This window comes from Rhynchophorus ferrugineus, unplaced genomic scaffold (genome assembly GCF_030347505.1).
Source record: "Rhynchophorus ferrugineus isolate W39M unplaced genomic scaffold, kcgeb_rfMv2 rfM9, whole genome shotgun sequence".
In the NCBI taxonomy this organism is placed as follows: Eukaryota; Metazoa; Arthropoda; class Insecta; order Coleoptera; family Curculionidae; genus Rhynchophorus; species Rhynchophorus ferrugineus.
This window is the reverse complement of record NW_027472588.1, coordinates 3,045,857-3,072,745: the sequence shown is the minus strand read 5'-3', so window position 1 is coordinate 3,072,745 and position 26,889 is coordinate 3,045,857. Positions and strand designations below refer to the sequence as shown.

Below are 26,889 nucleotides of genomic sequence, written 5' to 3'. Positions count from 1 at the left end.
ATAATCAATTTTGTCCCGATTACTAAACGAATCCAACAGACCTTAACAAACAGGGCTTACGTATTATATCATTTATTTGCTGTTCCAAATAATCTCTTATTATATTTAAATATTTTTATTTATACAAAATAATTTTAGATTAATAGGAATATCTAGTGGCTTATTATCGGAAAATCATAATTGCCTATATTTATTACATAAGATTTATATATATAGATAATATATATAGATTTATATTTATACTATATTTATATAAGATTATATGGGGATTCATTAAATTTCTATTTGTTCTGTTTATCACAAGTTAATAATTTATTTTGAATTGGATACGGAATAACTGGTTATGCAACTTAATATATACTAATTGCATAATATGGAATGATAATTCAAACGTCAAATGAGCATGCCAAATAACCTCAAAGTATCTACATGTTTCTAGATTGTTAGAGAATATTCGACAAAAAAATTGGATATAACTTGTGACTATGTCGTGGTTGTTCGGTTATGGGAAGAATAGGGAACAGGCGCCGGACCTATCCCAAATGGGGTTAGGAGTGCCGGCCGGCGCAGGTGGTGGCTCAGATGACGGGGCTCCCAAGGAACCTAATTTAACCAAAGCGGAACGCAAACAAATGGAGGCTTACAGATTTGATTCAACGGCGTTGGAGAGGGCCGCCCAAGCAGCCAGGGAATTGGAGAAATCCAGTATGTTACACTCAAATTATATAATTGCATTGTGAAATCATGGAATAGGTTAAAGGTAAATGATATGATACTTTTTTAATTGTAGAACATGCCAAGGATGCTTTGGAACTTTCCAAACTTCAAGAAACCACCAGACAATCTGAACAGCAAGCGAAGATTAAAGAATATGAAGCTCACATTGCTCAGATGCAAATAGAGGGGAAAAGAGCTGAAGCAGAGGAAAAAAGGAAATATCTTCAGGAGGAAACGAAACAGCATCAGGCCAGAGCACAATACCAAGACCAGCTTGCCAGGAAAAGATATGATGATCAGTTGGCACAACAACAAAGAATGAATGAGGAAAACCTTCGAAGGTAATTAGTTGTCAGGTTTATTTTATGGCGTCTTGATGTAAGGATATTTTAGACAAGAGGAATCTGTAGCAAAACAGGAAGCGATGAGAAAGGCAACTATTGAGCATGAAATGGATCTAAGACATAAAAATGAAATGAAGCGTGTGGAGGCAGAACTCAGAGCAAAAGCTAAAGTTGATAGGGAGAACAGGGATTTAACTTTGGAACAGATCAGATTAAAAGCTCAGGAGAACCGTGTTACAGTCCTGGAAAGTATAAAGTGAGTTTGACTTTTCAGTAACGGATTTTCAAGGAGACTTATTTACTGAGTTGTTTAGAACTGCTGGTACAGTGATTGGAGCTGGTGCTCAGGCCATGCTAACCGACTGGAACAAAGTTCTCACAGCAGCAGGTGGACTGACTTTGCTAGCCTTAGGCGTTTACTCAGCTAAAGGAGCTACATCTGTTACTGCCCGTTATGTAGAATCTAGACTAGGTAGGATTTCAAATATAAAATATCGTAACTTTGTTCAAATTAATGGATAAATTTACTTCTTGTTTGTATAGTGAATGTTAGATCCTCGATTTTAATCCAAAGCAATTTAATTTTTAGATAAGTTTTAAGAGGCACATAATTCTACGTTTTTAAGCAAATCTTTGTACAGTGTGTACATTAGGAAAGATATTTTAAAATTAGTGGGTCTTTAGCAATAGGAATGTCCTTATACCATATATCACAATATTGTATAAAAACTACTTTATACAGATCCCTTAACAATTTTTAATCGAGGACTCTTGAACACTTTACCATACCAATTAATAATGCCAACAAACAATAAATAAAATAGAGTATTTTGCCTTTTTTAGTTTAGGAAATTTTCTTTTTCGAAACAATAGCTCAACGGCTATTTCATATTTGATCAGCGAAAAATTAAAATGGATTGACAGCTCGGTATATGGTTCAGAGTTGTTCGTATAAATTTGGTTTTAAAATGAATGTACAGTGGTGCACATTCGGAGTACTTTCACATTTGCAAATATAACACTCTCCACGCTCTTTTTAAATTTTTTAATCCATTTCCAAATGAGGGGAACAATTTAATTGATCAGCGCATCATTTAACTGGCAAAAACACAGAATATTATCATAGGCTGAATTCCCAATAACCAGGTTATCCAGCGATATATCTCGGCGCCCTTCAAATGTTTTACGCTCACTTAGTAACAAGAGTTTAGTTCTAGAGCATGCACACAGAGATTTGAATTTGCAGCGTTGCCAGTTGTTGAAAATTATACATATATTTGAAGAATATATAATTGGAAAAAATCATCTCTCAATTCATTCAATAAAAGCAAGGAATGCAATTGAAATCGATTTGCTTTAAAATTCCTGTTTGAACGTGCCTGTGGAATTCAATTAATTTGCTTGCTTTGCTCTCACCGTTTGGTACACTCTTATGAAATAGTAATATTTTTAGCAAAATCGGAATCCCCAACCTTAAAAATCTTCAAGCGAGCTAAACTTTAATGTTTGCTATTCAGTTTTAATGCTATGGATTAACTATACGATTAACAGAGCCAGGGCCAAATCCAAAATGGCTATTGTAGTTCATTGGATTCTACCTCCCAATTGCTTGTAAATGACAACCTCGCAAAATTAGGCGAAAACTACCGAGGTTTACCGAATACCGGTTAGTGTTCTCCAGAAATAGCCACTACTTCACTTAGTAAGCTAATCAAATATAAAGTTTCTTGTGAGACAACTTGTATTAATTTTAAAAAAATATGAACTAAATAACGTCGATTACAGTTCTAGTCCTCTAATGTCACTCAAATACAACCATACCACTTGTTACTTTGTAGGCAAACCGTCTTTGGTGAGGGAGACTTCCAAGTTCTCATTGCTGGAGGCAGCCAAACATCCGGTAGAAACGCTGAAGAGGCTGAAGACCAAAGAAGGTGATGTGCTGCAAGGGGTCGTGTTGGCGCCAAAGTTAGAAGAGCGACTACGTGATATTGCCATTGCTACCAAAAATACTAGGCACAACAAGGGAATGTACAGCAATATTCTAATGCACGGACCTCCGGGAACCGGCAAGACCATGTTCACCAAGGTATTAGGAAAGACTAGAGGGTGTTCAGGCTTGGATACATCGATTTCTTGCAGAAACTGGCTCACCACGCGGGAATGGATTATGCCATATTGACGGGCGGCGATTTCGCTCCTCTACGTAAGGATGGTGTCACTGCCATTCACAAAGTGTTCGATTGGGCGAACAGTTCGAGAAAAGGTCTTCTGTTGTTCATTGATGAAGCTGATGCCTTCCTGAGGAAGCGATCATCGGAAAATATCTCCGAAGACTTGAGGTCGATGCTGAACGCCTTCTTGTATAGAACAGGTAAGTAATTTTCCAGGGAGTGTACGACTTTGCCTTGCCTTTCGAGGTTTTGTGACGCCAAGTTGAGCCGAGACCGGAAGTTTTTTTTTGCGGGTATATTCGGCCTGTTAGATTCGCTGACGTATCTTTTATAACATAAATTTAATATGTTTCACGATGTCTTTCACACACCTATTTTAGGATCTGGACAGTGGCCTGGGATCTTTAGGGACCCCAAAAGTAATCAGCAATTGATTAGTATTTTCATCTATATTTTTGACGTATTGCTATTGGGCAGAATCATATTAAAACAAAAAGCAAAATATATTGCAAAACAGACATTTATTTATATTTTAAAAAAATTAAAGAGAAAGTTACATTTTTTTCTTATATTTTAACTCAATCACCTTAAAATTAACTTAAAAATAAAAAAAACAAATGGCAGCCTTCTTTTCTATGTCATAATTTGAGATCAATGAACTAAACATGAAAGTATAAATCAACTAAAAAACAAATAAAGATATACTTTGAGGAAATGTAAGTGACTGATTATTTCATTGGACATATTCGGTACATACAGCTTTGGTAGGATTTGGGCAAATATTACCCTTGCAAAAGTAACAAATAGACTTGCATTTTCTATCTGTGTGTCTTGGACAGCTAATGCCTGTGTGTAGAAAATACACACATACACTCGTGGCTATATTCTTTTAACATTTCATATTGTCCATCATTTAACACGTCAATTGAAAAGTCGTCGGCCTGACACATAGATGGCGCTACTAGAATTAAATCCACATATTTTTTCGTTAGCCCTAACCGTCAAAAGATGCGGAAATAAATTTGACAGCTGTCGGATCATTAGTTTGTGAATTGTAGCATTTTGAGTGAAGCAACTTTTATTATTGTGAAAAAAATGGATAAAAAGGAATTTCGCGTATTGATAAAATATTTTGCTTTTTGAAGGGGAAAGATACAGTTGAAGGAAAAACTTGGCTTAATGTCGAGTTTTCGGACACTGCCCCAGAAAAATCAACCATGAAGGATCGGTATGCTAAGTTTAGACGTGGTGAAATGAGCACCGAAGATGGTGAACGTAGAGGACGCCCGAAGGAGGTTGTTACCGACGAAATTAAAAAAGCCACAAAATGATTTCCAATGACCGTAAATTGAAACTGAATGGAATGGCAGACACTAAAGATATCAACTGAACTTGTACATCATATCATTCAAAATATTTGGGCATGACAAAGCTCTGTGCAAAGTGGGAGCCGCGCGAGCTCACTTTTGCTTCGAATTGCTTCCTCATCCATCCGTTCTCCAGATCTAGCCCCCAGCGACTATTTCCTGTTCTCAGATCTCAAAAGAATGCTCGCTGGGAAGAAATTTTCGTCGAATGAAGAGGTGAAACTGAGGCCTATTTTGAAGCAAAAGACAAATCGTACTACAAAAATGGTATCGAAAAGTTGGATGGTCGCTATAATCAGTGGATCAACCTTGAAGGGAATTACGTTGAATAAAAAAAACTAATTTTGCCAAAAAAAAATGTGTTTTACTATGGTAGGCCGGGGACTTTTCAATTGACCTTAGTGAATTATTAATACGAAATAAATTTGATGGTTTCCCCCGTCTAAAACAGGTGAACAGAGTAATAAGGTGATGCTGGTTCTTGCCTCTAACACACCCGAACAGTTCGATTGGGCGGTGAACGATCGCCTTGACGAAATGGTGGAGTTCACCCTTCCCGGCTTGGAGGAACGAGAGCGCCTTATCCGACTGTACTTCCAGAAATTCGTATTAGAGCCGGCAGCAGTGGGAGCGAGGTGATATATCCGCAGTCTTTAGGCGGATATAGTTATGTATTAATATGTCTTTCAGGCGGTTGAAGGTGGACAATTTCGACTACAGCGCGATATGTTCGAAGATGGCGCAGGCGACGGCAGGCATGTCCGGTCGTGAAATAGCCAAATTAGGGGTGGCCTGGCAGAGAGCCGCGTACGCGTCCCAAGATGGCGTACTCACCGAGAAGATGATCTGGAGCATCGTCGACGATCATCTGCGGCAACACAAACAAAAGGTTCGAATCGTCGAATCTCCCCTTTTCCTCCACCCACTTACCGGCCGATATTTTTTAGGTTAACTGGCAATCCGAACAAGAAAGACTTGAATCCAAGAGCATCTATCACTCAGAGAAAGAAGATTCCTTCGTACCTGTGACTTCGACGGACGCGGAGTCGACCAAGAGCGAAAAAAAATAGACTGAAACCATGCCCTTTTAGGTGCGTCAACGTTGACAGAGTTGTCAAAAAAAAACTAACCTAAATTCGTTTACAGATGTGCAATTGTTCGGAGGTGTAAACCAAATGACTCTTGATGGGTTTACCTTAAAGACTTATTGTTAGGCGATTAAGCGGAATGAAAAGAGGCATTTACGTGTTGTTGTATAAATCGACTCTTTTTTATACCTTTTTTTAAAAATAATTTTGTACTGTGTACTGGCACAATAAAGTGGTTCCCCGATTCTCGGTTGCTATATGGATGCGCGGACGGTATGATTGGATGTTTTTAATATTGTCCGCGTGTCGGTCTAGATATTGTGATATATTTGAAGTGATCTAATCTGTTCCTCCGGATTCGGTTCCCCTCAAAGTGTAACATATATTTCCCGAATAAAAAAGATCTTACCATGATAATTACTAACTTGTTTTATTAAAAAATAATAAAATATAAAAACTGTTTTCTCTGAAATATAAAAGTCAATACAGCATAGCAACCAACCCATTATATTCTATCCATATTGAGTCTAAACAGTTAAATTGAAAAATAGCGTTGCCATGGCAACGATATAAATAACAATTGCGTTGTTGACAGGTGTTCGATAATACTGGGCTCTATACACTCCATCTTACATTAAATGAAACAAACAGGTCAATAATAGTCTAAATTATATTTGTTTTTTTCTCATTATAAAAAACGGAACCTGCTATTAATTTTATAAGTAACAAATATACATCTATAACTTTTAACAAAACCGTTCAAATTGCGCCAAAAAGAAAACAATTATAAAGTAGTTTTTAAAATAACACTTATCGATTGGTCAACATAACGGGAAAATCATCAGTATTCAATAAGAATTTCGGCCTTTTTGCAACCGATTTGACATGACTGGGTTCGACATTGACAGCGGTCAACTAAAGTATATATAATATTTAAAGTTATCTAATTTGTTTCTCGTCAAAATGTAACATATATTTTCTGAATAAAAAAAACTTACCATACTAATTACTAACTCGTTTTATTAAACTTCTAAAATAGTAAAATATAAAAAGTGTTTTCTCTGAAATAGAAAAATTAATACAGCATAGCAACGAATCCGTCATATCCTATCAATATTGAGTCTATAGAGTTAAATTGAAAAATAGCGTTGCCATGGCAACGACATAAATAACAATTGCGTAGTTGACAGGCATTCGATAATACTGGACAAAGTTCCGGGTAACAGTTAAAATATTTATTCTATTTTACATTAAATGAAACAAACAGGTCAATAATAGTATAAATATTTATATTTGCTTCTTTCTCATTATAAAAAACGGAACCTGCTATCAACCTTTTCAAGTTACAAACAAATATAGATCTACTAACTATAACTTAACAAAACCGTTTAAATTGGGCCAAAAAAAACAATTATAAAGCAGTTTTTAAAATAACACTTATCGGTTGGTCAAGGTAACGGGAAAATCATCAGTATTCAATAAGAATTTCGGCCTTTTTGCAACCGATTTGATATGACTGGGTTCGACATTGACAGCGGTCAACTAAAGTATAATAATATTTAAAGTGATCTAATTTGGTTCTCGTCAAAATGTAACCTATATTTTAATTTTACTGAATAAAAAAAACTTACCATGCTAATTACTAACTCGTTTTATTAAACTTCTAAAATAATAAAATATAAAAAGTGTTTTCTCTGAAATAGAAAAATTAATACAGCATAGCAATGAATCCGTCATATCCTATCAATACTAAGTCTATACAGTTAAATTGAAAAATAGCCTTGCCATGGCAACGATATAAATAACGATTGCATAGTTGACAGGTTCGATAATACTCGGTAACATGCCAGGTAACAGTTAAAATATCTACTCAATTTTACGTTAAATGAAACAGATCAATAATAATCTAAATATTTATATTTGTTTATTTTATTATAAAAAACGGAACCTGCTATCAACCTTTTCAAGTTACAAACAAATATAGATCTATTAACTATAACTTTTTAACTAAACCCCTTAAATTGGGCCAAAAAAAAAACAATTATAAAGTGGTTTTTAAAATAACATCTATCAATTGGTCACGGTAACGAGAAAATCATGAGTATTCAACAAGAATTTCGACCTTTTTGCAACCGATTTGACATGACTGGGTTCGACACGACAGTCGTCAACGAAAATAAAACAAACGCCGATATACGGAATATTTAAAAAAGGATATATGCGTTTGATATATGACAAATATGTAATGTGGATCTAACATTGACGACTGTCTGAAAGACGCCAGTCAAGAAGGCCGCGATCTATAATAATTTTACAGATATTGAGACTTAAAATCGTCACGCTCATTACCCGTTGCGTATCGAGTGAATAGACCGTGAAATAATTTACAACTAAAGATTTCTAGATTGGTATTAAATTAGCTCATGGACATTTACAAACATTCATTTGTCGAACAGAAACAACACGAAGGCACTCGATGTGTACTATTTATTTAGTTTGAAGGTCGACAACAAGGGCCAGGTGGTCGGAGGGGAAGAACTCGTTGGGCAGCCCGGCGTACTGTTCCAGTACCTCGGGACCGGTTACCGGAACGTTCCGTAGGACGGAGAACTTGTTTCTTTCCACGAAAATATAGTCCAAACAGTCCTTGAAATCCAAGGTGTAATTGGTGTACTTTGGCAGGCCGCTGGCGCTTTCCAAGATGAAATTGTGGTAGATCGACGCGTGTCCGGTTGGGGAAACTGCAACGGCAACGAGAAAAGCAACCCGGTAAGCCGTGAATAGACCCACGGATAGAATAGAGGCCAATATCTAGATGTCACTAGTGTTCTCATCGTTACGCTAAGAGCAGCGAAGGCTTTTGATTGGTTCATTTCGTTTCTATGGTGTGTTTGTTGTCTATTTATTTTGAACGTCATTTTTCATAAAGCGTTATAAGTTTTTTTATTTTCATCTCATTCGCCTTTAAAACAATTGTAAACGGAATAAACACAAGGATGCTTTAGACAATTTACATTCTTTACTGACGGGAGATGTATTACCAGAAGTTGAGAAACTCCAACTTGACTCTATATATAGTCCTTCCAATAAAACAAAATTAGCTTTACTCTAGTAGAGATACAGAGTGAAGTGTCATGCGCCCGAACATGAAACCAAATCGGTCTATAAAATTCGATTTGTGTTGGTACTGGTCGACACCATTGTCATATGTCAATTTAAAGATAATGAAACAACTCTAATCTACAAACTATTGCGCCTGTTTAGTCAATTGTAATTTAAGTCCTTCAATAAATATGGATTAGATGTACTATAATATTAAAATAAAATATATTTTATAATATTATCTTTGTTTCATTATTTTATTTACATTAGCATTTTATTGTCAGAGTCAAAATAAACTAAAACTTAAATTTGGTGCGGCAACGCTGCATTATAGATATTGATGACGTGTCTCGACTGTTCAACTCACGTCATCATGATGTCGAATGTATTACTTATCGCAAATTGTAAATTCCTTTTAAAATCGGGAAATATTTCCCTTCTAATTTCATTGCAGTTAAAAAAAGATAGAACACTATCCGATACGTTCGAATCTGAATATGTTTGAATCAGTTTACAAAATTCGACTGGATGTCAAACGTCTGCAATATTCTTCAAAAGTTATAAGCCGGCAAATGTTATTTAATAATAAACCTTTAATATAAATTATATTTTATAATTTTTTGTTTCATTATTTTATTTAAATTAGAATTTTGTTGTATATCAAAACGAAAATAACCAAATCTCAAAGTGGATGCGGCAACATTGCGATGTTTTGACGTCATACATTTAGATGACGTGAATTCACTGTTTTGTAGAACGGATTATATATTCCAGACGTTCTTACACAAACAAAATTTTAGGTTGTACCACAGTATAACAGACCAATCGAAAAGTCCCCGGCCTGACACACAGATGGATCATTAGTTTGTGAATTATAGCATTTTGAGTGAAGAAACTTTTATTGCGAAAAAAATGGATAAAAAGGAATTTTGCGTGTTGATAAAATATTACTTTTTGAAGGGAAAAAATATAGTTGAAGCAAAAACTTGGCTTGATGCCGAGTTTCCGGATACTGCCCCAGGAAAATCAAGCATCAAGGATTGTTATGCTATAGTCTAGACGTGGTGAAATAAGCATCGAAGACGGCGAACGCAGTGGACGCCCAAAAAAGTTGTTACCGACGAAAACATTTAAAAATCCACAAAATGATTTTGGGTGGCCGTAAATTGAAATTAATGACACAGCAGACACTCAAAAGATACCAATTGAACGTGTACATCATATCATTCACGAATATTTAGGTATGAGAAAGCTCTGTGCAAAGTGGGTGCCGCGCGAGCTTTGAACACTTTTAACCAAAAACGACGAGTTGATGATTGAATTGACGATGGTTGATGAAAAAAAAAATAGATCCTCCATTAAATTGATTGTATTCGCCACGGATCAAAGTTTTTCTTATAAATATAATTTAATATATTAAATTATATTTTGATAAATTATATTTCATTGGCCAATGAAACGTGCCGCGCCTGCATGGCATATTTTATAAAAGAACCAATCGAATGTCCTCACAGCAAAATGTTTTCTTTCTTACAGATTCCTATAATGGAGATTTAAACTGTCCAATTAAATTACTGGAATGGGCGATTATAACCCCATCTAGACATTGGACTTAGTGAAACTTTTCTCAAAGACCCCTACTGAGTTTTCTCCCTTTCACGAGACCTTAGTGGACTTACTTGTTAAACAATCACGATGCTTCGGATCTATCGTGCCGTCGATCATGAATCTGTACAGGGACTTCTCGGAATTACTATTAAAGTCGCCGCAAAAGACCACTCCCACGTTCATGTATTCCTGGAAAAACGAGGGATATTATCGCAACGGCTCTACTTGACGTCGGTCTCGAAAATACCTACCCTAGTCAGGCGGCTCTTGATAGAGTTCAGTATGGTGGTGGACATGAAGCTTTGCAACAACCTTATGTGGTCGGCGTCCGGATGATAGTACAGATGGGTATTTCCGACGATGATGACGTCCTTGGTCGTGTTGTCGCATAGCACCGTCACCTGCAACGACGTATTCTGAGTCTTGAGTTCCCTGATCAACTCGGCGTTCTGCGATAGCCACCCGAATGCTCCGGCGAAAACCTTCCTTCTTTCCAGTTCTAACTTGAACACTATATGCATCGATTCCAATAATCTGAAATCAATATTACGTGCAACTCATAATATACGTTAAGTCCTATAAATAGTACGTATATACCACATATAAGAAAGACTTTATACGAAACTCAAAAAGATGAGATATCAGCAACATCTAGATGGCGCCACCACGCAAGCTACTTCAGGAAAATGCTTCGGGTCACAGATCGATAAAATCGCTAGCTAAATTGGACAATCGAACGAAATTTGATGAACAGAACTGAAATATAATATACTCAATATAGTACAATATTTTATTCCCCCCAGAACAATTGTTTGGCAATTTAAAGAATTTTAGTTCTATTATATCAAACCATTTTTTTATAATATCGTTTTGTTAAAATATACAAACTGTGCCCAACATTACTAATACTGATATTTTTACTATCAAACGTTTCCCAAAAAATAAAACTGTTATTTACAATAATACATTTCTTTAAAAAGAAAGTTATAATTTTTATTTATACGTTAATTTGTTTATAATATAACATTTTTAGTAATTACTTCATTATATTATCCATTACCATTTAAGTAATATTAAAACAGGACAAAAAACCATTTAGTTTCATTATTTAATTTATTTTTTATAAACCCAAAGTAATACTAAAATATAATATTGTTAATGTACACTAGCGCTTGTAAACTTCAATCATTATACACAAAATGTTTTCCGCCGTACAAAGAAATCAACAGTTATTTCCTGACTTTTACTCAAAATTAGTACCAAAATGAATATATTTTTGATCCCAATGTTGCCAGATTATATAAATTGTATTTATGTATGGGGAATATATACCATACATTCCTTGGATAATTACTATAAATCTGCATATTGAACGCGGTCTATGTTTCAGACTTTCAGACAAATTTTTAAGAGTAAACGAAATACCAAGTTTATTAATCCACTATTAAAATCAGTCAATTTGTTATATTATTTTGTAATATTCCCAATTTATTCAAATCATGCAACTCTTACTTATCCATAAAGTACTGTAGAAAAAGAAACTGTAGATGTATAAACAAAAGGCCAGACGAAACTGGCAACATCGCGTATCCAGTTCAGTTAAAAAAATAAATATTAGACAAATAAAATAGTAGTTATTAACAGTTTTCATTCAGCAATTCTTTTAACCAAGGAATTTAGTAGATTTTACTTACCGGTATCTTCGTCTGTTGAAAGCACACAACAGACCCTCAGGAATGCAATTGCCCTTTCGATGATATAGGCTCTTGAATCCCATCTCATTGAACTCGTTTTTGAAATAGCTGGTGAAGTGTTGATTGTCGACCTCTTGGAGAGCAATTATATCAGCATTATACCCTTAAAATTAAGCTGGGCTATGTTAGATAAACTCGTATTATTGGTAGTTTTTGCTTACCGCGAAGTTCTTTCATTACCAGCTGTTTCCGGTAGTGTATATTTAATGCTCTCAATGGGCAGTAATTATATTGAAGGCGGGTGGCATAACGATCGGAGAGTATATTATAAGAAACTACCCTGAAACTGAACATACAAAAGGAGTAATGTAGGTGATAATAAAACCATTATAATTCCTCACCTAAACCCGTGTAAATGATTATGAGTTAGTTTATGTCTAGTTTCAAATGGACATACAGGAAATTCAATCATTTTTTCAACCTTATACTCAGACACTACTTCAACATATGGACCTTTTATATTATTTTCACCATAAAGGGTACAGGAAAGCTTCAAATAATATCCTACATCCTCCTCCTTCACTGAATACTGTAAGCTGTTTCCCACCAACTCCCATTTCTCCTTGTCTAGAGATCTATACCAGTTAAATTTTGAGTAATTTTTCTTGCATAGGGATGTATGAAATTTCGATGGTTCCACTGGGTAATTAGCTAAAATAACACTAGGCAGCTCTAGATGACGTACCAGGGGAGCATCCGCAACCACTCTATAATAGTCGTCTAATATTTGAAGGAATGTTCTATAGCCATTTTTTGTCAAGTTTATGAACTCCATTATCAGTATATCTCCCCTGCAGAACTTAGAGTCCCGAACAAAATGGACCAAGATATCTTCGGATAACTGACTTCCCGATAGCAAAGCTTTATCATCATCTTGAGTGTTTTCCTTGTTATTTTCAAGGCATTCCGCAACGTTCTTCTTAATAACATCTATCAGAAACGCTAATGACTCTGTTACACTGGCTGCAACAATTATTTCTCTTGATATTTTCTCGTCATGTTTATTTTTTAACGAAAGAAAGAAACGAAAGTCGCACTTTGCGTTCGAAAATCTTCTAATGTAAGCTATCTTGCCCGGTTCTCCCATATTCTAGCCTTACGTTGCTAATTTTGAATCAGCACCGAAAATTTGACTGATACTTGCAACATAAATTACTTCGATCCACATGTAACACTAACAAGTATTGTCTAAAATTTGAAAGTTTTGGTAATGCTGATATTCAAAATTATTTAATTAAAGGTTATAACGGAAAAAATAAACAAAAAAATATAGCCCATCAACAATCTAAGGCATATTCCACCTTTTAAAATAAATAGCAGAAATGCTAAAGCTGGATCGCGATCATTTTGGTATGTAATTTTTGTTTACTACTCTAGGCTATAAAATTATCTACAACATTTTATCGACACAAAAGAACTACATTGAATTAAGAAAAATTATGTTTGACGTAAGGATTTTGAAGTTGCCTAGATATACATGCAAATATTACAAGACTTTTGTACAGCATTGAAAAAAGATTTCCAAAATAAACCAACAAAAAATAATAACAACGCAAATAATAGGTTTTGATTTAGATAATTAGAGTTTGTCGAAAATTGAATTGTATGGAAAAACTTATGGCATCATGGTGATATTTACATCTAGAACTACTACTTATTGACACATTAGAATTTTCCCCTCCTTATGCGGCAAGAAGAAAAAAAATTTTGTTCTATTTCCCTATTTTTTTTTAAATAGCAATTTCTTGGTATATTTTGCAGCTTCTTATATGCAGTAAATTGCATGTAAATATTAATGTCAAATATATAACAAATTAAAATACATTTAGATTGAGGGCTACCTAAATGACACATAATGGTTTATCGATCGATAGTTTAAAACCTTATTATCAAATGAGGCTAGAACAACTATAATAAATATTCAACATAGTATTTGGATTCATTCTTTCATATAAACAATAATTAGCATAAATATGTTTTCTTAATTTAAAATCGAAAAGAAAAAAATTTAATGTCAATAAATCGTATAATTAAATTGTTGAAAGATTAAGCAATTGTGAGGAATTATTTTTTGTTAGGTCTAACGTATATTGAGTTGCCTGATATTTTTATTAATATCAATATATTTTATGAGTTTTATTTCGTTAATAACACAGAATGTGCAGCATAATTGGTATATTTCAATAAAGAAAAAAGTCGTTTTAAATATCTATGGTCTAATTAGATTAGATTAAAAAGCATTAATTCAACGGTAAAAAAGAAAAAGAAGATATGAGGTACGTGTCCATACTCATTCAGTCTATATATGTATTAAAAAGTTCATTAAATTCTCATTTAATCAATAAATCTTAGTCAGTGTAATTGATATATACCATAATTGAACAACACTAGTAACAAGAAATTTAGTTTAGGCTTAGGGCAAGCTTTGATTATACTTTTTCTTTATAACATTACATATACTTATTCATCATGGCAAAATATTTATACACTATTGAAGAAGCATTGCAACAACTATATAAGGATTCTGAAGGTAAAAAGTGAAATAGGTATCCAAAAATAAGTTTATATTCCCTATACCTCATAATATAAAATAAGCATATTAAAATTTAACATAACAAGGTTGATATGCATAATTTTTTAACACTGATTACAATGTAACTTTTCAACTTTTTGGGCAATAGCTTCTAGGGCAAAACATCTTGAGTCTGTCAATTTGTTCTCGCATAAAGGGCACTTTGTAAGTTTTTTCTTGCAAATGTTGCAAATGGCATGTCCTATTTCACAACTGTATATTGGAGCACACATTAGTTCCTGACAAATAGGACACTCCAGATCTTCTAATAGAGAATGCTGATTGTTGCCTTTTATTCCTTCTGAGGGCTTATCTTCTGTTAATTTTGTTTCATCCATTATATTTACTGAACAATACTCAATGAAAGAACCAAGTAATTCTTCTATTGTTGATATTTTCATACTGAAAGTCATATTTTTCTTGCGATTCGGATAGAACTTTGAATTTTTATGAAAGACTTTCTGGCATATATCGCGCAAGCAGTTGATGCAGTGCTCTTGATCGTTGAAAGGAATTATCTCACCTCGAAATGAAAATGATTTCGTTTTATTTAAACCGTTAAAGTTAATTTGGAAAAAAACATTATCCGGTCGTTCATTAACCGAATAGACACTACTCCATACGGTATTGTGATCCTCGTAGAAAAACAATAGATATGATAGCTGTTTGAATGTGATCAGTGTGAGGTGCAGGCCGTTACGTGTGGCTTTGAATTGCTTATTATTAGTGGACGTTATGTCTAGATGTTTAACGAGAAAGTGTGAAACCAACTTGTTAATGGGATACGTATCAGGACAACCCCCGCACGGGCAAGATATCACGCGTTGGTGGCATGTCGCTTCATGATTTCTTATTTCGTCCCAAGGTATGATCGCGTCACAGCCCTCGTTTGTACATGGGAACTTCAGGAATGATGCCAGTTCCTCGAACGTCTTCATTCTTATAGTGTGATCCGAAGGTACAAAGCTACACCTACCGCATTTGTAAGATGTTGTATCGCTATTCGTAGTAATTGGTGATACGAATATATGTTTACCACACTGTGAGCACTTGAAATTGTCTATCACGGCTCGAGGATTACCATGATAATCCATACTTATTAACACGTAATAACTTTAAAAAAATATTTTGCGTACTATACACATAAATAACCTAATATATTTTTGACCACACCTAATCGCCATTGTTGCCAAGTCCATTAAAATTTGTTGTTATTCATGTATGGCAGAAAACATTTTATTTATAATGATTGAAAGTTTACAAGCGCTGGTGTACATTTTTTATAACATTTTTATTAGATACGCTTAGTACAATCTTAATGAATTGTTGAATTTTTAGTGCAACCTCGTATTTGCACCAAATTTGTTTTATGATTGCTAATATACATTAACAATATTATATTTTAGTATTACTTTGGGTTTATAAAAAAGAAATAAAATAATGAAACTAAATGGTTTTTGGAAAACAAACTAATACATTATATCTATATAAACAAAATACATTGTTAACAGCGACAACTTTCAAGTAAATTTGATGATAATTTAAGGAAATTCAAATCTATTTTTGTTTCTTTCGATTTATCATATGTCTTAAAATATTTTTCTTGTGTTTTCTCAGTTAGCAGTTTTATTTTGATGATTCAAAACTGTTTTATCTGTTTTAACTGTTCATGTTTAGTTCCGTAACGATGTCACGAGATGAAATATGTCAATATTAGCTATATTAATCAGTAATATATCAGTTTACATAATATATGCAGTGATTTAAAAAAAAAAAAACATAATTAACTTAATGATTTTCAGAGTTTTCAATTCGATGGGTTTCAGATTTACTCTATTTCCATAAAGAAGTGCCGGAGATTTCACTAGCGGACATAGATGACGACTTTGCCTTGATGTTCTACCGGGATTTCGTGTCCCGAAATCATCCAGTTCTAATCAAAGGTGGTGTCGAGCATTTCTCCGCGGTGAACAAGTGGGATTCGGTTTACTTCAGGTTTGTATAATTTATTTCAAAGTCAGCGTTGTAATTCAATTTAGACAGCATTTTGGTAACAAATCGGTCACGGCCACCTTGACTCCCAACGGATATGCGGACGCAGTGGCGAGGTACCAAGGCGAAAAATACTTTTTTCTATCGGAGGAGGTCGAGATGAATTTCGAGGGTTTTCTCGATTTGCTTCAGAGGAAATCGTAAGAAACTGCGAGGTGTGTAGGAAAGTAATCCACGTTCTTTTTTTAAGTGTAAGAAACCGAATAGAAACTAGTCTTTAATGTACTTTTATGTGCCAAAACGTGTATTTTCATCAAATAATTGTTCTTCCCATTATGATTATTGTTATCTTTATTTTATATGTATTAGGTATTTGTATGAATTCTGATCATTAATCCACTTTGTTGTCGAGTGGATGTCGACTCTTGGCCTTTAGAATTATTGTAGCATAGTTTTTTGTCTGACATTTTCAGGTATTTTCTGTCGTTGCCGTTTTTCCTATATTTGGATTTTTTCCTTGTCTAAAAGTTTTTTGAGACTTTGGGCTGTATTTTCGCCAAGCAAACCTAGCAAATTGGTTGTTCGGACAGTGCTTTATCAGTAACATCCAATTTATCACTTTTAAATCGTTTAAACCAAAAGCGACAATGAGTAATTAATTTGGAAAATGCAATTTTTCTTTTTCTTTTTTACTCCAGACAATAATGGTACCTAAAGTAGTACTTACATTACAATGGTCTTGTTGCTGCGAATAAATTATAGATTTTCAAACTATACCGATTGGTTTGCCCATAATATTATTCTACCTGGAAATGAAAATACTCAATTTAATTGAAGTTTTTACCGATGTATAATTATATTGGGGACCATCTAACCATAGATATATATAATAGACTATCTAAATATAACAAGAAGAAATTATTAAAATAATATATAACTAAGATCTGTACCGATATAAACTGTTCAGTGCCGCCAAAACAACATTGACGTACATTTAAAATGGCACTGTTGCCTATGTCAATTTTTCTTCCAAATCCATTTTTTAGCATTTGTTACGGGTAAAATAAACACGGCAAGAATGAGTAGCCGAAAAGTAATTTTTAATGAATAGTCATCTAGCCTATTTGGGGGGTCGATTGACTTTTATGGCCGGAAAAGGAAGGTGACTATAGAAAAATGTCGACGGGCATGCCGGGTCTTTACGATGGGACAATACACATGGGGAAATCCCATAACAAGTCATCTTTGCCGTCCAGAAAACACATCTATCGTAATGTAGAAGAATGGCAGGTAGATAATTTCTTTCAAAGTATTGATAGCTGATGAGAGTATCGATCTTTTGTTTTGGGATTCCCCCCTCCTTCTCATCAGGTGAATTTAGTGATGCTTGGTATAGACATTTTTTCTTACAAATAACCAAAAATCCAATATTCTCACGACTATATATAGAAAAAGTGCTGATTTTTTACATCTCGAATAAAGATAAAACTCTTAGAATAAATGTATTTTGAGCCGAAAGAATCAAAAATCCATTCATTTTTTGAAAGTACAATTTTCATTTTATAACTTACAAACTACGTGTTGTATAAAATTTACTATACCATCATTAGATCGACCGTAAATTTCTTTATAATACCTGTAATTTTCATTAACCTGCAATTATTTTAACAGAAATGACAGCAAAAACCCTAAAAATGGTTGAAAATCGCAAATTTTCAAGACTATATTGAAATAAAAAAAAAAGATAAAGATAAAACTTTCAGAATACCTGTATTTTGCGGCGAAATAAACAAAAATCCATGTAATTTTGTTGTAGAGTTTAAAATTTTTACGATATTTAAAATAAACAAAAATCCATTCATTTTTTGAAAGTACAATTTTCATTTTATAACTTACAAACTACGTGTTGTATAAAATTTACTATACCACCATTAGATTGACCGTAAATTTCTTATATAATACCTGTAATTTTCATTAACCTGCAATTATTTTAACGGAAATGACAGCAAAAACCCTAAAAATGGTTGAAAATCGCAAATTTTCAAGACTATATTGAAATAAAAAAAAGATAAAGATAAAACTTTCAGAATACCTAATTTTGCGGCGAAATAAACAAAAATCCATGTAATTTTGTTGTAGAGTTTAAAATTTTTACGATATTTAAAATAAACAAAAATACATTCATTTTTTGAAAGTACAATTTTCATTTTATAACTTACAAACTACGTGTTGTATAAAATTTACTATACCATCATTAGATCGACCGTAAATTTCTTTATAATACCTGTAATTTTCATTAACCTGCAATTATTTTAACGGAAATGACAGCAAAAACCCTAAAAATGGTTGAAAATCGCAAATTTTCAAGACTATATTGAAATAAAAAAAAGATAAAGATAAAACTTTCAGAATACCTAATTTTGCGGCGAAATAAACAAAAATCCATGTAATTTTGTTGTAGAGTTTAAAATTTTTACGATATTTAAAATAAACAAAAATACATTCATTTTTTGAAAGTACAATTTTCATTTTATAACTTACAAACTACGTGTTGTATAAAATTTACTATACCATCATTAGATCGACCGTAAATTTCTTTATAATACCTGTAATTTTCATTAACCTGCAATTATTTTAACGGAAATGACAGCAAAAACCCTAAAAATGGTTGAAAATCGCAAATTTTCAAGACTATATTGAAATAAAAAAAAGATAAAGATAAAACTTTCAGAATACCTAATTTTGCGGCGAAATAAACAAAAATCCATGTAATTTTGTTGTAGAGTTTAAAATTTTTACGATATTTAAAATAAACAAAAATACATTCATTTTTTGAAAGTACAATTTTCATTTTATAACTTACAAACTACGTGTTGTATAAAATTTACTATACCATCATTAGATCGACCGTAAATTTCTTTATAATACCTGTAATTTTCATTAACCTGCAATTATTTTAACAGAAATGACAGCAAAAACCCTAAAAATGGTTGAAAATCGCAAATTTTCAAGACTATATTGAAATAAAAAAAAAGATAAAGATAAAATTTTCAGAATACCTGTATTTTGCGGCGAAATAAACAAAAATCCATGTAATTTTGTTGTAGAGTTTAAAATTTTTACGATATTTAAAATAAACAAAAATCCATTCATTTTTTTTGAAAGTACAATTTTCATTTTATAACTTACAAACTAAGTGTTGTATAAAATTTACTATACCACCATTAGATCGACCGTAAATTTCTTTATAATACCTGTAATTTTCATTAACCTGCAATTATTTTAACAGAAATGACAGCAAAAACCCTAAAAATTGTTGAAAATCGCAAATTTTCACGACTATATATATGGAAAAATCAGATAAAGATAAAACTCTCAGAATACATGTATTTTGCTGCGAAATAAACAAAAATCCATGTTATTTTGTTGTAGAGTTTAAAATTTTTACGATATATAAAATAAACAAAAATCCATTCATTTTTTGAAAGTACAATTTTCATTTTATAACTTACAAACTACGTGTTGTATAAAATTTACTATACCATCATTAGATCGACCGTAAATTTCTTTATAATACCTGTAATTTTCATTAATCTGCAATTATTTTAACAGAAATGACAGCAAAAACCCTAAAAATGGTTGAAAATCGCAAATTTTCAAGACTATATTGAAATAAAAAAAAGATAAAGATAAAACTTTCAGAATACCTAATTTTGCGGCGAAATAAACAAAAATCCATGTAATTTTGTTGTAGAGTTTAAAATTTTTACGATATTTAAAATAAACAAAAATACATTCATTTTTTGAAAGTACAATTTTCATTTTATAACTTACAAACTACGTGTTGTATAAAATTTACTATACCATCATTAGATCGACCGTAAATTTCTTTATAATACCTGTAATTTTCATTAACCTGCAATTATTTTAACAGAAATGACAGCAAAAACCCTAAAAATGGTTGAAAATCGCAAATTTTCAAGACTATATTGAAATAAAAAAAAAGATAAAGATAAAATTTTCAGAATACCTGTATTTTGCGGCGAAATAAACAAAAATCCATGTAATTTTGTTGTAGAGTTTAAAATTTTTACGATATTTAAAATAAACAAAAATCCATTCATTTTTTGAAAGTACAATTTTCATTTTATAACTTACAAACTAAGTGTTGTATAAAATTTACTATACCACCATTAGATTGACCGTAAATTTCTTTATAATACCTGTAATTTTCATTAACCTGCAATTATTTTAACAGAAATGACAGCAAAAACCCTAAAAATTGTTGAAAATCGCAAATTTTCACGACTATATATATGGAAAAATCAGATAAAGATAAAACTCTCAGAATACATGTATTTTGCTGCGAAATAAACAAAAATCCATGTTATTTTGTTGTAGAGTTTAAAATTTTTACGATATATAAAATAAACAAAAATCCATTCATTTTTTGAAAGTACAATTTTCATTTTATAACTTACAAACTACGTGTTGTATAAAATTTACTATACCATCATTAGATCGACCGTAAATTTCTTTATAATACCTGTAATTTTCATTAACCTGCAATTATTTTAACGGAAATGACAGCAAAAACCCTAAAAATGGTTGAAAATCGCAAATTTTCAAGACTATATTGAAATAAAAAAAAAGATAAAGATAAAACTTTCAGAATACCTGTATTTTGCGGCGAAATAAACAAAAATCCATGTAATTTTGTTGTAGAGTTTAAAATTTTTACGATATTTAAAATAAACAAAAATCCATTCATTTTTTGAAAGTACAATTTTCATTTTATAACTTACAAACTACGTGTTGTATAAAATTTACTATACCATCATTAGATCGACCGTAAATTTCTTTATAATACCTGTAATTTTCATTAACCTGCAATTATTTTAACAGAAATGACAGCAAAAACCCTAAAAATGGTTGAAAATCGCAAATTTTCACGACTATATATATGGAAAAATCAGATAAAGATAAAACTCTCAGAATACATGTATTTTGCTGCGAAATAAACAAAAATCCATGTTATTTTGTTGTAGAATTTAAAATTTTTACGGTATTTAAAATAAACAAAAATCCATTCATTTTTTGAAAGTACAATTTTCATTATATAGCTTACAAACTAAGTGTTGTATAAAATTTACTATACCACCATTAGATTGACCGTAAATTTCTTTATAATACCTGCAATTTTCATTAAGCTGCGATTATTTTAACGGAAATGACAGCAAAACACCTAAAAATAGTTAAAAAGTGCAAATTTTCACGACTATATATATGAAAAAATTAACGATTTTTTTAAAATCTCGGATAAAGATAAAACTCTCAGAATATATGTATTTTGAACCGAAAGAAACAAACATCAATCCATGTTATTTTGTTGGAGAATTTAAAATTTTTGCGATATTTAAAATAAACAAAAATCCTTTAATTTTTTGAAAGTACAATCTTCATTATTTAACTTACAAACTAAGTGTTATATAAAATTTACTATACCACCATTAGATTGACCGTACATTTCTTTATAATACCTGCAATTTTCATTAGCCTGCAATTATTTTAACGGAAATTACAGCAAAACACCTAAAAATAGTTAAAAATCGCAAATTTTCACGACTATATATATATGGAAAAATTAAGGATTTTTTTAAATCTCGGATAAAGATAAAACTCTCAGAATATATGTATTTTGAACCGAAAGAAACAAAAATCCATGTTATTTTGTTGTAGAATTTAAAATTTTTACAATATTTAAAATAAACAAAAATCCTTTAATTTTTTGAAAGTACAATCTTCATTATTTAACTTACAAACTAAGTGTTATATAAAATTTACTATACCACCATTAGATTGACCGTAAATTTCTTTATAATACCTGCAATTTTCATTAAGTTGCGATTATTTTAACGGAAATTACAGCAAAAAACCTAAAAATGTTAAAAAATCGCAAATTTTCACGACTATATGTATGGAAAAACCTCAGGTAAAGATAAAATTTTCAGAATACATGTATTTTGCGTCGGAATAAACAAAAATCCATGCTATACTGCTGTAGAATTAATATTTTTTATGTGATATAAACAGAAGTTCATTTTTATTTTGAAAATACCGTTTTTACGTTCGTTTTTCTATAACTCACAAACTAGTAGCTGTATAAAATTATACTACAATTCGATTAAGCGTAAATTTCTTTATAACACCTGACATTTTCATTAACCTGCGATAACTTTAACGGAAATTTTTACGACTAATATATGGAAAAAGTGCTATATATAGTGCTATATGTAACAATGCTGGAACATCCACAACGGTAGCTATCATAGTTCTCTCGAGTTTTGTTATGTCACTGATAAAAATCAGATAGAGGATAGGTCCTAAGACGTTGCCCTCAGGCATTCTTACTGTTATTAATTTTAGTTCACAATATTCTTCTTTTTGTTTAATTTTGAAAATTCTATTGAAGATATATAACGTTAATATTTCTACATATTGCTTTGGCAGCATTTTGTTTAATTTATAATATCAAGGTACCCTGGTACCAAACTTTTTCGAAGGCTTGGGTTATTGCAAAACAAATTTGTTTTTCTTCCGAAGAACGTTCAATGATATCCGTTATTCTGTAATCCTGGTCGAATATTTTTGTCGGAATCCCAACTGATTATTCGGAATTAGGCTGTTTTGTTTTATTATTGGATTTATTCTGACTGATAAATTCAAACAAGGCATTATGTAAGCTGAAGTCTCACCAGTAAGTAACAAAATATTAGATTGTACATTTTTTGAGAAGGTAAAGAACTTGGATTACTTTTTTCACACACCTATAATATTCTTCACGTCGCTTCCTATCTATATTTATATATCGTTTTAGATCCAATTGCGTCAGTTATATTCAGCAGCAAAATTCTAATCTAACCGAACATTTTTCCGAGCTCTTGGCCGACGTCGAGACTGAAATATCATGGGCATCGAAGGCGTTTAATAAATCCCCGGACGCTGTCAATTTTTGGATGGGCGACGAGAGAGCGGTCACCAGCAGTAAGGTCGTCAGCACCCTCGAGTGTTCCCCGTTTTGTTTCATTTTATTTCTAGTGCATAAGGACCCATACGAGAACATTTACTGCGTCATTGATGGCCATAAGGATTTCATCCTCGTCCCTCCCCTGGACACTCCCTACGTGCCCTACGAGAATTATCCTGTCAGGAAGTACTCGAACGTGCGACCCGACGGTTTCGACGTGGAACGCGTCCCAGACCAAGAGACCATATCGTGGGTAGCCGTGGATCCTTTGCGGTTCGACCAGGTGCGAGATTATCCCGATTTTTTCAAGAAAGCGAGGACTTTCGAAGTTCGGGTTGGAAAGGGTGATGTTCTCTACCTGCCCAGTCTGTGGTTTCATCACGTCCGACAGAGTCACGGGTGTATAGCCGTTAACTATTGGTACGACATCGACTATTCGAATCCGACGTTCTGTTACTATCAAATGTTAAGCAAGATGTGTACAATAAAGAATTTTTAATCTTCCTGGTGTTTTGTTTACCTCAAGTAATTAGACTACAGGTAAGTGAACCAGACGTAATATGTTTTTTTATTACTGTTCTCTTAACATTCCATAATCTACCCAGAAGACTATTATATTTGATGAGATTTATCTGTAATGACATGTAAAAGAACTCTTCAATAAGTGATATTCTGTAGAAATTTATAAACTAGCATTATACTTAACAGATTAATTGAAAAGTCCCCGGCCTACCGTAGTAAAACACATTTTTTGGCAAAATTAGTTTTTTTTATTCAACACTAGCGACCCGCCCCGGCTTCGCACGGGTGCAATGCTGATACTAATTTAAATACACTACAGAAAAAATATGAACGTTGTATATAAAAACATAGCGGCCCGCTCCGACTTTGCACGGGCATAAAATATATATGCCTATGTCACTCAATGAAAACATGATTAAAATCGATCCAGTATTTTTGGTTCATTCATTACTGCCCTTGGCCTGCACGCATTAAATTTGGAGTAAAACAATTCCTCTTCCCCTATACTTACTATGAAGATTTCCTGCTATCTTTGGAATATCTAAATTCATACAATTTTTATTACATTACATATTTTTAAACGCAAATTTTAAATTTGTAATATCTCCGAAAATATTTGTTTAATTTACATGCTGTAAGGAACCATATTGATCTATATTAATTGCACACTGTATTTAAGGTACTTAATTCGATAAGGATTAATGCCGTATTGCTTAAAATAGCTTCGTAAATAAGCCATTTTCTCACGTAAAACGTAAACAATAAAAATGGTTAATGTGGGTTATCCCTAAAGGATAAACATATACCATCGCGGACTTTTTGTGCAGAACTGGAGAATACGATGGATGAAGAAGGCAATTCGAAGCCCAATTCATGGATTTTTGCCATCGTCTTCACTGACTTGTGACACGGTGCATTGTCTTAGTGAGACAAGCAGCACTTTCTTTTTCTTCAAATTCGTTTTTAAGCTATTTCGTCCTTCAAATGATTCAATGACGCTACGTAACAGTCGCTGTTGATGGTCCTTCCTTTTTCAAGATAGTTAATGAAAATTATTCCATACGCATCCCAAAATATAGACGCCATAACCTCACCAGTGGACTGTTTTTCCACGCTTTGGAGCGGGTTCATCGTGTGCAGTCCACTCGGATGACTGTCATATGTCGTGAAATGATGGAGCCGTGTTTCATCCATTGTCACATATCGGCGCAAAACTCGGGTTTATTACGGTTGATCATCTTCAAACACTGCTCCGAATCATCAATTCGTCGTTGTTTTTGATCAAAAGTGAGCTCGCGCGGCACCCACTTTGCACAGAGCTTTCTCATACCCAAATATTCGTGAATGATATGATGTAGACATTCAGTTGATATATTTAGAGCGTCTGCTATTTCCTTCATTTTCAATTCACGGTCATTCAAAATCATTTTGTGGATTTTTTAAAAATGTTTTCGTCATTTAACATCCCCTTTTGGACGTCCACTACGTTCACCATTTTCGCTGCTCATTTCACCATGTCTAGACTATAGCATACCAATCCTTGATGGTTAATTTTCCTGGGGCAGTGTCCGGAAACTCGGCGTCAAGTCAAGTTTTTGCTTCAACTGTATTTTTTCCCTTCAAAAAGCAATATTTCATCAACAAGCGAAGTTCCTTTCACTTGTTGATGTTGATGATAGAAAGTTGCTTCACCCAAATGCTATAATTCACAAACTTATGATCCGTCAGCTGTCAAATTTATACACGCATCTTTTGAGGGTTATTGTTAACTAAAAAACGTATGGTAAAAACGCTATATATCAGATCGGGGGACTTTTCAATTGACCTGTTATGTTATTGTAGCTATTTTATGTGTCTATAAACACGTTCGCTGCCAATAACAAGCTAGCTTGTAATGTGATGCTTTCATTGGACTAAGTCTAGTCTTTCTAAGCTTTATATTTAGTTAGGCATTAGCAATCTGCCCTTACCATTGTATCGACATTATCTTAAGATATATAGGTGAGTCATTTACGTGCTTCTTTTCGATTTTTCCTTTTTCATTCATATGTATTACACAATTTCACATGGAGGGAAAAAATATCGATATCGATATAAATATCGTCATGGACTCTCTCGTCCTAAAAGTAGAAAAATGAAAAATGGTATGAAACGTGCCCTAACGTCACAATACATATTCAGGCAATCGATTGCAATTTACGACTTTCGTTTCTCTGTCATAAAAAGGTTAGTTACTAAAGGCTCTGTCCAAACCTACTTCCAGAGCGGTTATCAGCGAACATGTTTTGAATATACGAGAGAAGAAAGCAGGAGAAGTAACGAGAAAGCAATGTAAAAATTGTTATCTACAAAAAAAAGACACTATTCATGTACCCAGTACATGTCCTACATATCCTGGTTACTGTTTAGACTGTGCAAAAATTAGTCCTGAGTGACCTCTTATGATTTATCTGAATAGGGTTTTTATTTTTATTATTTTGAATAGGGTTTTAATTTTTAAAGGAAAATAAATTTGAATTTGTGTATCTTGATGAAACTTGCATATTTCAAAATAGTTCATTAAGACACTCTTGGCAAGACAGTAACAAAAAAAAAGTGAAAGGACAACAAAAATTAATGGAA

At 32.8% G+C, this 26,889-nt stretch overlaps 3 protein-coding genes across 5 annotated transcripts; 2 read left to right on the top strand and 1 right to left on the bottom strand.

The window, feature by feature from the left end:
• Nucleotides 1-392: 392 nt before the first annotated feature.
• Nucleotides 393-6,107, top strand: bor (ATPase family AAA domain containing bor). The gene is made up of 10 exons (XM_076414126.1): nt 393-705; nt 791-1,058; nt 1,111-1,317; nt 1,376-1,533; nt 2,900-3,150; nt 3,204-3,435; nt 5,054-5,237; nt 5,293-5,491; nt 5,550-5,693; nt 5,749-6,107. Exons 1-9 carry the CDS (start codon nt 486-488, stop codon nt 5,670-5,672), a joined length of 1,842 nt encoding a protein of 613 aa, XP_076270241.1. The 5' UTR covers nt 393-485; the 3' UTR covers nt 5,673-5,693; nt 5,749-6,107.
• Nucleotides 6,108-6,958: 851 nt separating this feature from the next.
• LOC143202524 (2',5'-phosphodiesterase 12) lies at nt 6,959-13,600 on the bottom strand. Its single transcript, XM_076414127.1, has 7 exons — nt 13,456-13,600; nt 12,496-13,342; nt 12,316-12,440; nt 12,095-12,257; nt 10,652-10,934; nt 10,472-10,589; nt 6,959-8,431 (listed from the first exon to the last, which is right to left on the bottom strand). The coding sequence occupies exons 2-7, from the start codon at nt 13,239-13,241 to the stop codon at nt 8,178-8,180; spliced, it is 1,689 nt and encodes a 562-aa protein (XP_076270242.1). The 5' UTR covers nt 13,242-13,342; nt 13,456-13,600; the 3' UTR covers nt 6,959-8,177.
• A 692-nt stretch (nt 13,601-14,292) lies between these two features.
• JMJD7 (Jumonji domain containing 7) lies at nt 14,293-24,248 on the top strand. 3 transcript variants are annotated; one of them, XM_076414142.1, is made up of 5 exons: nt 14,293-14,430; nt 16,553-16,721; nt 16,766-16,918; nt 23,596-23,762; nt 23,817-24,248. In XM_076414142.1, the coding sequence occupies exons 2-5, from the start codon at nt 16,621-16,623 to the stop codon at nt 24,242-24,244; spliced, it is 849 nt and encodes a 282-aa protein (XP_076270257.1). In that variant the 5' UTR covers nt 14,293-14,430; nt 16,553-16,620; the 3' UTR covers nt 24,245-24,248. The 3 variants fall into 3 exon arrangements, with proteins under 3 accessions (XP_076270257.1, XP_076270256.1, XP_076270258.1); XM_076414141.1 differs by having other exon boundaries at nt 14,428-14,684; XM_076414143.1 differs by lacking the exon at nt 16,766-16,918 and having other exon boundaries at nt 14,428-14,684.
• Nucleotides 24,249-26,889: the final 2,641 nt, after the last annotated feature.

What these genes read in the sequence shown, in the direction of transcription:
- bor (XM_076414126.1), top strand. Translation starts at nt 486, where the DNA reads ATGTCGTGGTTGTTCGGTTATGGGAAGAATAGGGAACAGGCGCCGGAC. An exon ending in ACAGTCCTGGAAAGTATAAA is followed by an intron (nt 1,318 to 1,375) that starts GTGAGTTTGACT and finishes TGAGTTGTTTAG; the next exon opens with AACTGCTGGTACAGTGATTG. An exon ending in TTATGTAGAATCTAGACTAG is followed by an intron (nt 1,534 to 2,899) that starts GTAGGATTTCAA and finishes GTTACTTTGTAG; the next exon opens with GCAAACCGTCTTTGGTGAGG.
- LOC143202524 (XM_076414127.1), bottom strand. Translation starts at nt 13,241, where the DNA reads ATGGGAGAACCGGGCAAGATAGCTTACATTAGAAGATTTTCGAACGCA. An exon ending in AATCATTTACACGGGTTTAG is followed by an intron (nt 12,441 to 12,495) that starts GTGAGGAATTAT and finishes TTGTATGTTCAG; the next exon opens with TTTCAGGGTAGTTTCTTATA. An exon ending in GGTAATGAAAGAACTTCGCG is followed by an intron (nt 12,258 to 12,315) that starts GTAAGCAAAAAC and finishes CTTAATTTTAAG; the next exon opens with GGTATAATGCTGATATAATT.
- JMJD7 (XM_076414141.1), top strand. Translation starts at nt 14,624, where the DNA reads ATGGCAAAATATTTATACACTATTGAAGAAGCATTGCAACAACTATAT. An exon ending in ACTATATAAGGATTCTGAAG is followed by an intron (nt 14,685 to 16,552) that starts GTAAAAAGTGAA and finishes GATGGGTTTCAG; the next exon opens with ATTTACTCTATTTCCATAAA. An exon ending in GATTTGCTTCAGAGGAAATC is followed by an intron (nt 16,919 to 23,595) that starts GTAAGAAACTGC and finishes ATATCGTTTTAG; the next exon opens with ATCCAATTGCGTCAGTTATA.